Consider the following 11462-nt stretch of genomic DNA (forward strand, 5'->3'; position numbering starts at 1 on the left):
GTTCATCATAGGGGACCATGGCAGTAAGGGGAACTTGGAGTTTCTGGTAGGTTGTCCAATAGAGGATGTCAACTGAACTTCCTTGGTCGATAAGCACCTTCTTTACTGCGTAGTTCTGGAACTCTATGGTGATGACCATGGGGTCATCCTGCTGGTGGTCGACGCCGTGGAAATCATCGTTAATAAAGGTAATGGGAGGCATGCGATGTCTTTGGTGAGAGTGAGTTATGTGATTAACGGATTAGAGGTGACAGAGGTGTTTCTTTCTGGCTGAGAAGGTGGATCCACCGCTGGCAAAGCCTCATGAGATGATGTTGATTATACCGTGTAGGGGGGATCGACTAGGTTGACGTTAGTGTGGGCTGGTTGCGATTCTTGGTGGGTTTGTTGAATGGTGCATCAATCGTGATGGATGTGGGGGTTTGTCTTTGCGAACAAAGCGGCGGAAATGGCCAACGCGAACTAATTCTTCGATTTTATCTTGGAGCGCTCTGCATTCATTTGAAGTGTGGCCATTGTTTTTGTGGTAGCGGCAGTACTTGGTCATGTGTGCATTGGGGGGTTGGATGTTTTGCGAGGTGGTGGGTTGAGGTCGGCATGGAGGGCTTCTTCGAGGAGTCGGGATCTGGGGACGCACAGTAGAGCATATCTGGTGAAGCGTGGTTGTCAAGGCTCTCTGGGCCTAAAGTCAGGTCGTGGATGTGGTTTATCTAGGTCGGTGGTGGAGCGGGTGTAATCATTGCAGATCTTGGTATGGAGGTTATGCATTTCTTCCATGCATATGTAATCTGTAGCACGGAGCTTAAGTTCGTGCATGAAGGCAGGGGGTGGAGGTAGACGCTATTAGGGAACGGTCCTAGTTTGAGGGTGAGAGCCATACATTGCAGAATCATTTCTTGATTGAGGTTGGGTGTGCGGAGGGCAGCCTTACTGAAGCAGTTGATGAAAGCACGTAGTGTCTCGTCTTGTTCTTATCTGACGCTAAGAAGGGATAAGGTTATGGTTTGATGTGGGCGGCTGCCAGCGAAGTAGGTGGTAAACATATGGGAGAGCGTGTCAAAATAGTTGATGGAATGTGGGGGAAGGCTAGGGATCCAGTCAAGGGCAGGACCTTTGAGGGTGGTGGGAAAAGCTTTACTGAAGACGACATCGTGGGATGTATAAAGGGCAACATGGCTTATGTATATTTTGAGGTGTTCGTCGGGGTCGGTCTCTCCCTTATAGCGATCTAGTGTGAAGGGTTACCATTGGACAGGGAGAAGTGTGTTGGTGGTGGCGTCAATGAAAGGGTGGCGAAGCCTGGGTGGTTGGGGTGGCAACGGGTGTGGTGGAATGGGATGGTGGATGAGGGTAGGGAAGGTAGTGGTGAAGTTGTGAGGTGGGATATGGATGGTGGGAAGGGTGGCAGTAGGGGTGGGTGCTACGGGGTGCCTGGGATGGTGGGATGATGAATGTTTATGTGATGGGTAGAGATGATAGGTGTTTATTGAGTGGTGGTGAAGGTGTGCGAAGTGGGGTTGTATTCACTTTCTTCCTCACTAGGCTGGTAAACCGGGGACTTGGGGGCTTCTGACGATTCCTTGGCCTTCCCTTTCTGGGTAGGGTCAGCCTCGATCTTTCTTCTCAGCCTCGAGTTTACTTTCCTAAGCGCTTCCATCTCGTCAACACTGCGCTTTCTGAGGTCAGCGAGCTCTTGTTGCATCTAGGCTTGACCTTCCAGGATGGCGACCAAGTCTTGGGTGATGTTAGCAGGCGCAATAGGACCTGCCTCAGGTTGCTTCGTGACTCCAACTCTGCTACGAGTAGAAACCATTCTTGACAGTATGAAAATTGCTCGGTAAGGTGTTACTTGGTGCCCCACGGTGGGCGCCAATTGTTACTTAATCCTCAACCTCTCGAGTTGGCTCCTCCTCGGCTTGCATATGTTATTTGTCGATGTACACGGTTTAGACCCTTTAGGAGTTACCTGCGGAGAGGGCTCTGACGATCAAGTCAACGAAAAGATTCTCAAAAAGTCAAATCTCTTTATTAAGGGATTAATGAAAGTGTACTTTTAATTGCTGGGGTCCACGTGTATTTATAAAGTTATTAATTATGTTTGCCCTTCTTGTGGGTTGGGCCATTACTTGGGTCTTAGATGGGCCTGGGCCTAGCCTAAGACCTTAGTTAATGTTTGTTGATACTAGGGGCCTTGTTTGTAATATTCTAAGTCTGGAGTGGTCAAGAAATGTCATCCTATTTCGGCCTAGGCCGTTATGTGCTTTCGCATGTCTGGTTACTTACTTGATAATTTCATTTGCGGGGTTATGTGTAGGTGGGCTTGGTAGTGCGGTTTTATTAGTCTGCCTAGGTGCAGTACAACTTGTTTTGATTTATTGAAGCAAAGGTCACAACGAATTTCAGATTTATAGTGAAAGATTGAAACCTTGGACATCAATTGACATCGTGAATAGATTGAAAGACGCCATGAACTCTTAAATAGAAAAGTACTTTCATGAGTGAATGGAATACTGAAGATGAAAAAGCAAAGAGAATAGTTTGCTATTGATTTGGAGTCGGCGAGATAACACAAATAGTGGTGAGAAGTGGAACCAATAGTGAAGAGTAATATGACAGTGAGCAAATATTTGGTTTAATTACTCTTTTGATTCATGTTTTCATTTAAACATGTTAAGTTGGTTCTTTAGTTATTTATCTCAATTTGGTCCCAATTTTTGGAAAACGAATACAATTTAGTCTTTTACGATAATTTTTGTTAAATTTATTAAAACAGATCAATGATTTTGTCATTAAAATTGAAACTCTTAGTATGGATGATTTTATTTGTTGGTTAATTAACATAATCCTAGTGTGAGTTTTTGGACAAAAACAGAGACCAAAATATAAATTAAACCTAAATATTTTTATTCTTTAGTATATTAAATTTTATATTTTATTATCTATTAACATTAAATGTTGTGGTATATAAAAATAAATAAAAAAATACACAATTTAATTTTCATCAATTCCTAAAATATACTACCTACAATTTAAAAATATATATATATATATATATATATATATATATATATATATATATAATTAAAAAAATTTCAAAAATTTGGGGGGCTATGGCCCCTCCCTACCCCTAAGAAGATCCACCCCTATTATAGGGATATTAATTAAAAGTTTAAATTTTGTTTTAAGAAAGAGGAATTGTTTTTTATTATTCTGGAATACAAAATTGCACAAGTAATATATTTAAAAGGTTGTTTTAAGAAAGAAAAAAGTGTTTCATGGATTTGTCTACGTTTAAAGAAAAAGTTTAACCATAAATGATAAAAAAGAAAGATGGCTTCATGACTGCATCAAAAGGATTATTAAGCAAAGATTTCCAAAATTCGTTAGCGTACTTTCATCATAGGAAGGTAAGTTTTTTGTTTATAATTTTTGTATTTAATGAAAATGGATTGGGTTGGAATATGACATTTAATGAAAAATTAATATGTTGTAATTAATAATATGTTGATGGACATGAATATATCGAACTTAATGATACGTTTATGCATTACTAGGGGATAAGCTGAAATAGAAAGTTAATTGTTTCATAGATCCTATGGGAAATGTCTTAAAATTTCTTTTCAAAGAGGTTTGATTAAGAATGGGTTTCTTGCTGGTGTCGATGAAATTTTGAAATTTTATAAGTTGTATAATATACACTATATTGGGACAATATTTTTGGTGATATATTCTTTTAGTTTAGGATTATGTGTACATCATATGTTGAAATAGAATATCATGTATCCATGGAAATGCCATCTCTGGTGGAACATTTTAGTTGGAAAATGTTTTTCAGTTGGCTTACAATTGAAATGCACAATTTGAATGTTAGATTTCAACTTTTTTCTTCACATTATATTTTATTTAATTTTTGGATATAAGTAATGGTTAATGATCACTATGTCTTACAGGATTATGCGTTGTTGAACGAACTATTTGTTAAGTACTAGGTCAACTATAGTACAACAAGATCGTATCCACATGAATTTGGTAACTAAATCAATAATATGTTATCTAACTCATGTTTGTCAGTAAAATAGTAACAAATGTTTGGTTTAATAACTTAAAAACATATTTGAAGTTAAAATTAAGAGAAGTGATGTTGATTAAAGACGTTGAGATTGAACTTGATTTCTTTCACTCAACTACATTGCCCTTAATTATTTATAAATTATGTTATTTATTTTAGTGCTCTTGGAAGTATGCTTACTTGTAGATCTAACGTCATGTCTGAGAGTTAGAACCTAAGGGTGACAAACGTAGGATGTCTCCATCCAAGTGGATGAACCCTTGCACTAAGTAGAAGAATGTTTAAACCAACTAAAGCCACATATCCATGTCTAGTATATGACAAACATTAGGAGACTTGATTGGATCTAAACACTAGACCAAATGTCTCTACATCTAGTGTTGATAAGGTATGATGATTGGCTAAGTCACCAAAGCAATTAACACAAATCATGTAACCAACACATAAAATAAGAACACAATAAATATATAATCAAGTGAAGTATAGAGAGTTTAGAAGTTACATCCAATCCCAAGTAAAGAAGAAGTTAGCTGCTCATAATGATGTATACAATATGAACATGGAGTAGCCTTCCTCCTTCCACAACTTTACAAAGATGTATAATAAGAACTAAAGCTAACTATGGAGTTTCGTTCTCTAAAATAAGTTACAAAATCAACATAGGAATCATAGAAACATGCCTTGTATTTATAGAAAAACTAAGTGTAGCTCTAACTTCCATCCTTAAAGATTAGCCATGGAGGTGTCCTTCATGAGTGGGTTTGCTCCAAGCTTGGGCAGTCACCTTGGTGATCAACAATGGAGGTTTCCCTACCATAGAGGTTTTCTCTAGGTGTTTAGCTTCCCTTCTAGAGCTTTGGGTTTCCTTGTAGTGAAGGTTTCTTAAAACGTGGCTAGTGCCAATATCGTTGTTCAATTGCAGGCTTATAATTTGAATTTTCTTAGTTCACCTTTCTGCAACTTAACACCAACTTCTCAATTTCCTTCATTTTACCTGCAAAAACAATACAAATATACTAAATTCCACTTTTTATGACTTTTACTCTCCTCATTTTTGTATTTATATCTAATTAAGCTATTTTAATGATTTTTACATTGGGTTAATGCAAGATAAATGTATAAATGATATACAATTTAACTAATACTAGACCCTTATCACACTCCTTATTATATGACAAGATTGACCATGAATACATAAATTAGGAGGAAAATGACCATTGTTAAAATTATTGTCATCTATTGCTCGAAGAGAATTAAATGTGAACATCATGTTATATGTTCTTATATGTTTTTGGTAATTCTTGCTTTCACTGGAATTAGTATCAAATAAAAGTTTTTGCAAAATAGTTTGTGGTTCTTTCAGTAGAGGTAACTGAACTTTACCATTACTGCAACATAGTTGGAATTTTTGATTTATCTTATCTTTATGTTTATCGATCCTTTCCTGGTACCACATATAAGCTTTTGCATTCTGTACACTTGAATATTGGATCACCAATATGTGCATATGTTGCGGATAATGAAAAATAGGTTAGTAAAGACAATTTTAATATTAAGTCACAATAATTATTTAGATATTTTTCTCATATCTTGGAATTGAATATGTAGGGATATCATTGTGAGACTGTAGGAATAGGTGCAACCGGGGCAACTTGTGCAGGCACAACTTTTTGTTGTTGTTGAGGAGGTGGCTACACATTTTGAACATGTTGGTTTCGTCAGTTACCTCCAACCTGGATTGTACCTATTTGTGGACAAATCATGGTTGTAATGTTGTTGTTGTTGAGGCATACATACATAAAAAATAGTACAATATTGTGCATTTTCTCTTCTATCATACCAACCATGCCCCAATAGAGGCTATGATAACTCTACACCCTTTTGAAATTTGTGAGCTTACTTCATGGGCTTGGTTGTGATGAGAATATAAGGTACAAATCTTGCCATATAGAAGGTGACCCAAATCAAAATCCATTTTAACTTTAAAAAAATGCTCTTTGCATCCTGATTACCTACCATTCATCTCACTTTTCTCACTTGCAGAAAGATGGAATGCAGCTCCAAACATATCCAATCCAATTACAAAAATTGAATCATATCATCATACATAACCAATAATTCGTAAACACACACTAAGAAAGAAACCCTAATCCCCTTAATCCTTACAAACATGGCAAAATCAACAATGGCTACACATGATCGTCAAAATAAACAATGTGAAAAATAGAAAAAAAATGGGGAAATTGTGAAATAGGGAAAAAATAAAAATGCCAAATAGGAAAAATGTGAAATAAAACCTGTAACATCCCTAAGGATTATTACTTAAATAAATAAATAAATAAAATGGAAAAAAAATTTAAAACGTCGCAATAATATTAAATCCAAAACGCAGAAGAATTTAAGTTAATACTTATTGTGACTAAACTTAATTGAAATTAAGCAAAAGCATTACAAGTTCCAATATCGCAAATGAAATAATAAAAACATAGTAAAAAAATCCCTAGCTCTACTCCCAGCTAGCCCTCACTCCGTTGCCTGAGCACCCTCATCATCACCTGTATCATCACCTGCTCCCGTGTAATGAATCACACGATCATCGCCATACACAAACAAAAAGGATGAGCTCAAAAGAATATAAGAAACATATCAATTAAATAATATAAATACAGCCAATTATATTCTTATAGTTAAACCATGGTCACATACTTAATACAACCTCCAATCTAACAACAAAGTTAGCCATGGACTCAGGATTTATGATGCTCACACGAACTTGTCCGCTCGTGATCATGCCTCTACGAACCTCCCCGCTTGTAGTCTTACTCTACGGACCTGTCTGCCCGTAGTCCAACACATATGATCCACTACCTACGTACCACCTCGTACCCAGCATCTCTCAACTTTAAGCATGGAACATACGACCCTACCTCGCTCGTATCCCCACAGGAGAGTAAATATGTATGAACCTCCTCGCTCATACCATCACATCTCAACCACCATCCATGAACCTACCCGCTCATGGCCCAACATCTCCTGATCCACGTTCTCATCAATGCGTAAAACAATATACACAAAATGCACTAAACTCGCTTGGGCTAGAAGCCTTAGCTTAAGCGACCAGGCCTGTCTCACTTAGGCTAAGTTTTCTCGCCTGAGCGAGCGTGCTAACCTGGTTTTTCTGCGAAGTCTCACTTAGGGGAGTCTCTCCTCGCCTGGGCGAGATCATCCTTCGCCTAACACCAAAAACTCTCGCCTAGGAGGCGAGTTAAGTACAACACAAAGTTAACCATGAGGTCTCGCTTAAGCGAGAACCTCTCGCTTGGGCGAAAAGCCTTGTTGCCCAAACATCAACCTCCTCGCCTATGCGAGGTGCCCAAAACAGGGTCTCACACCCCTCGATTTCTCGCTTAGGCGAGAGGTACTCGCCTGAGCGAGATAACAGGTCGTCCAAAAACCTGGGCACTCTGCCTAATCGAGTAGCACGAGCAGAAACAATATCAAGACTCTACAACTCTTGCCTAGGCGAGCCTGGCTTGCCTGAGCGAGATTAGCAGATGGTATCCCTGTTCACGCACGCTGAAACCAAACCAATTGCCCCAAATTCACATTCAACATTAACTAAACAATTCATCACATAATACCAATGGTAGGAACCTGATTTAGACTCCAAATTGACTCCATAACCCACATACAATACTGAAAACCCCCATAAATTGCATACATTCGCAAAATGGATTACCTATACAACATCAAGACCATCAAACCCCCAATTTCACATCACATTGAGTACGATAATCTCATGGCAATGATACAATTTATTCATGTCCAATGCAGAATGCATGAAATTGTTACCTGTATGCATATAGATACGAAAAGAGCTCCCCCAACCTGAAATTCCTTGCTCCAAATGGTCTTTTAGCCTTAGCTTTGTGCTACCCAAAACCCTCCTTTGTTCTCCCTTGAAAAAGTAGTTCTTCTCTCAACCCAATTCACTGTTCTCCTATGAATTTCGTCCTCCTATTAGCACTCTAGTTTTTTCAGTCTCAAAACCCTCCTAATTACCTTATTTTGTCTGTTTATATGGTTCTTAATTATGGTTAATGAAAAAAAACGAAATTACCCTTTTTGTAATGTCTATAATTACCTTTCATAGACCAATATGGGTTGTTTTTCCCCAACTCCCTTGGATGCCCATTGTCTCTAGGGTTTTCCCACCCTTTCACATTCAGACCACAAGTATTTTAACAAAAATAAAGAGATTAATTTGTTCTCAACAAGGGTTGAACCCACAACCACTCAATCATAAGACAATTGCACAACCAATTCATATTTGTGATAATTCCTCTAATCTTATAACTACATCAATATATAACCACACAAAAAAACACAAGTCACAACATATTATTGACATACATAGGACCCGAAAGCAAGTCCTCTCACACAATCAAAGTACTCTCAACCACTTGAGCTAGTACTTTTCCACGTCATATCACTCTGCATTAAATGCCCTAAAGGCTTCTACTACCCACATTTATTAAATAATTAATTTATTAATTATTTAAATTTCTTGGGTCTTACAAAACCTATTTGTCGAATCGTGGTGGCTACGTATTTTTCGATTTGGAACCTTTAGTGTCCCTCTAGTCACGCTAGTGGTGGACGACACCATTTTCTATTGAGGCGTTTTTGTTTGGTGATGTGTGGTTGGGTCGCGATGCAACACACTTGTCATTATGGGTGACTACTTCGTCGATGTCGTGGCTGCTTTGTCCTACGACCTCGTCATATTGGTGTGCTGCCAGGGGAGACCTAAAATAAGGGAGTGAGGAAATGAGATGAGAGTTAGTTTTGTAGTTGTTTCTCAGTCAGTGAGGAGTCTACGATGTGAGTGAGTGAGTGGTATTTGGATTTTGTTTTGAAACAAGAAAATAAAAGAAACATAGCATAACACAAATAAAACACATTTTTTACTTTTAAAACAGGTCGCGGGCTAGCCTGGAAGCCCGTAGGCTGGCCCGCCGGGTTGTTGAGTCTAGTGGGGCGGGTTGAGGCGAGCCGGTGCGTTGAATTTTCTTACCTGAATCACCATTTTTTGGCGGGCTCCCTATATTCAAATGATGTAATCCAACAGGTACATTTTCCATTCAAGCAGGTGTTTGCTTTTATTCATAGTTGAACCACACAACATAACATATATTTGTAAGACCAGTGTGAATCTCACACATTACTGCATGAAGTTTATCTTAAGAGTCCTAAATTCATATTGTTAACCCCTAGTAGTTGTCAAGTCAATTGGCATACTACAAATATTAGAAGATGGTGATCATCAAAATTCATGATAAACAAGATTTGGTGGTAGAGAAGTGGATTTTAGGCTACTTATTAGTGTCAACACCCGATTTTGTCCAGACAAATAAAATGATTTAAAAAAATAGTATATGGTAAATAGTAATAAAAAGGAGTAAAAATAAGTGAAATAAAGAGTAATAGGAGATAAAAAAATAAAAAAATAAAATTGAAAGAAAAAGAAATTGATTAAATTAATTGAGTTAATTAAAAATAATGAAAATGTTTCCTTTCATCACACCTCATTTTTCTTTTCTTTTTTACTTATAATCCAATCCTTTTTTTTCTTTTCATACCATCCCAAATCCCCTATTTTTAGGTGATGCTTATTCTCTCTCTAATTAACTCACCCAACAACCACTCACCTACACATAGGGGTGTCAAAACGGGCCAACTCGACCCGATTCTAACCTGTCCAAAAGGGGTCAGGCTGGACTGACCTGCTGAAAAAAAACAAGTTTTATCATTGGACCCGGCCTGAGGGCCGGTAGGTTGGTGGGCCGGTAGGTTGGCGGGCTAACAAGTTAGCAGGCTGACAAGTTGGCTTGCTAGCTTTCTCTATTTTCTTTTAATTTTTTTACTAAGTTCTATTACCATCCACATTCACATAGTTCATTATCTCATCACCAGAGTGCGTCAATCTTGCAGCATTGGAAAACCATAGTTGCTTTGTATAACAATTCTAGAATCCAATAATGGTAACAACAGCAAAAATAAATTAAAGAAGTAGAATATATAACAATTCCCAAATGTAACATAAATTCTTATCAACGAAAATTAATGCATTAGAATATATAAAAATTTTCAAATGTAACAGAAAAAATAGCAGAATTCAATGCACCAAAATAATATACAGAAGATCATATTAGCTGCACCTCCAATCTAGATAAGCCTTTTATGGCAGCAACTAGCAAATCGAAATGGGGGAAAATGACGACAACACTAATCACAACCACACCAATCACAGAATGGCTTGAAATTGAGGGTTGGATCACACAAACACCAATCGTAGGTACCTTGGTCTCCAATTAAGGGAAATAAAAATTAGGGTTACAAATCAGAGTCTTAAGAAAGCAAAAGGCGAATTAGGAATAGAACGAACCTGTTTGTGGTGGTCGTGGTGGTCGCCCTTCGTGGTCAAGTCGTAGTGTGGTGGCTCTAAGTTTGCCAAGGTCGTAGCGTGGTGGTTGCCTTGCCTTTGTAGCCAACAAGGTGTCATGGAAAACAGAGGAGGCAAAAACCACTAGGTCATCTGAGGCAACACACTGTGGTGGTGACGGAAGAGGCTGGCTGTCCTGATTCGCGAGGGTGAGTGAGTGGTGTGTTGTGGTAGTGTGTAGTGGACTAGCTGCACCAGGTTTTCGTGAGAGAGTAAATGAAATTACCATTGCACGTGTGATTAGTTTAAGTCATTACACAAGCTTTTTTTATTAAGAGAAGGGCTACAGACGGGCTTGATTTGACCTGCAGGTTGGCGAGTTTGTCAGGCCGGGTTGATGTGGGTTCGCGGACTATGTTTTCTATCCCAACCTGTATTTTTTAGAGTGGGCTAGCGGGCCAACCTGTCGGATCTGACCCTTTTTGCCATCTCTACCTGCACACCTCACCAAACACCAACGATTCTCACAATTGACCATCACCTTACTACACCACGTACTAATTACATGCAACTTCACAACACTTATCTCTCTCGCACACACACAACCTTATACTAACCCAGACCTCAGTAAAACGCACCTACTCCACTTTTCACATACCAAACTCACAAACACACACCTTACCATTTCACTTATGTTCATGCTTAGACCATTGACATTAAACGCACACACTAATTCACTGAACCACACTGTCTCTCACCTGATGCCCTAAAACATGCACCATTAACTAACCTAACAAACACTAACCTACACTAACTAACTTAACAGAAAACACACGCATCATGCAACTCACTCGTTGAATTAATTGGACGCTTCACTTGCTTGGGGAATATATAAAAAGGGTAGAAAAGGATTAATTTGGGGCGATTTTGGGGGATCTTTTTGGAAAA

At 38.4% G+C, this 11462-nt stretch overlaps 1 protein-coding gene across 4 annotated transcripts; it reads right to left on the reverse strand.

Annotated features, from left to right (window-relative positions):
* Positions 1 to 6437: 6437 nt before the first annotated feature.
* On the reverse strand, positions 6438 to 10879 carry LOC114181213. Of its 4 annotated transcripts, none has more exons than XR_003603771.1 (2): positions 10291 to 10879; positions 6438 to 6636 (listed from the first exon to the last, which is right to left on the reverse strand). XR_003603771.1 is itself a non-coding variant. In XM_028067621.1 (2 exons), exons 1-2 carry the CDS (start codon positions 10801 to 10803, stop codon positions 6593 to 6595), a joined length of 330 nt encoding a protein of 109 aa, XP_027923422.1. In that variant the 5' UTR covers positions 10804 to 10851; the 3' UTR covers positions 6438 to 6592. The 4 variants fall into 4 exon arrangements, 3 of the variants coding, with proteins under 3 accessions (XP_027923422.1, XP_027923416.1, XP_027923408.1); XM_028067621.1 differs by having other exon boundaries at positions 10518 to 10851; XM_028067615.1 differs by lacking the exon at positions 6438 to 6636 and having other exon boundaries at positions 9675 to 10431; positions 10518 to 10859.
* Between the last annotated feature and the right edge of the window lie 583 nt (positions 10880 to 11462).

Source organism: Vigna unguiculata, chromosome 1, assembly GCF_004118075.2.
Source record: "Vigna unguiculata cultivar IT97K-499-35 chromosome 1, ASM411807v1, whole genome shotgun sequence".
Taxonomy (NCBI): domain Eukaryota; kingdom Viridiplantae; phylum Streptophyta; class Magnoliopsida; order Fabales; family Fabaceae; genus Vigna; species Vigna unguiculata.

Excerpts from the sequence above, each read along its gene's own strand:
- LOC114181213 (XM_028067607.1), bottom strand. The coding sequence starts at position 10,803 with ATGGTAATTTCATTTACTCTCTCACGAAAACCTGGTGCAGCTAGTCCA. Across the intron at positions 10,438-10,517 it reads ACCACGACCACCACAAACAG|ACCAAGGTACCTACGATTGG; the intron begins GTTCGTTCTATT and ends CCTTAATTGGAG.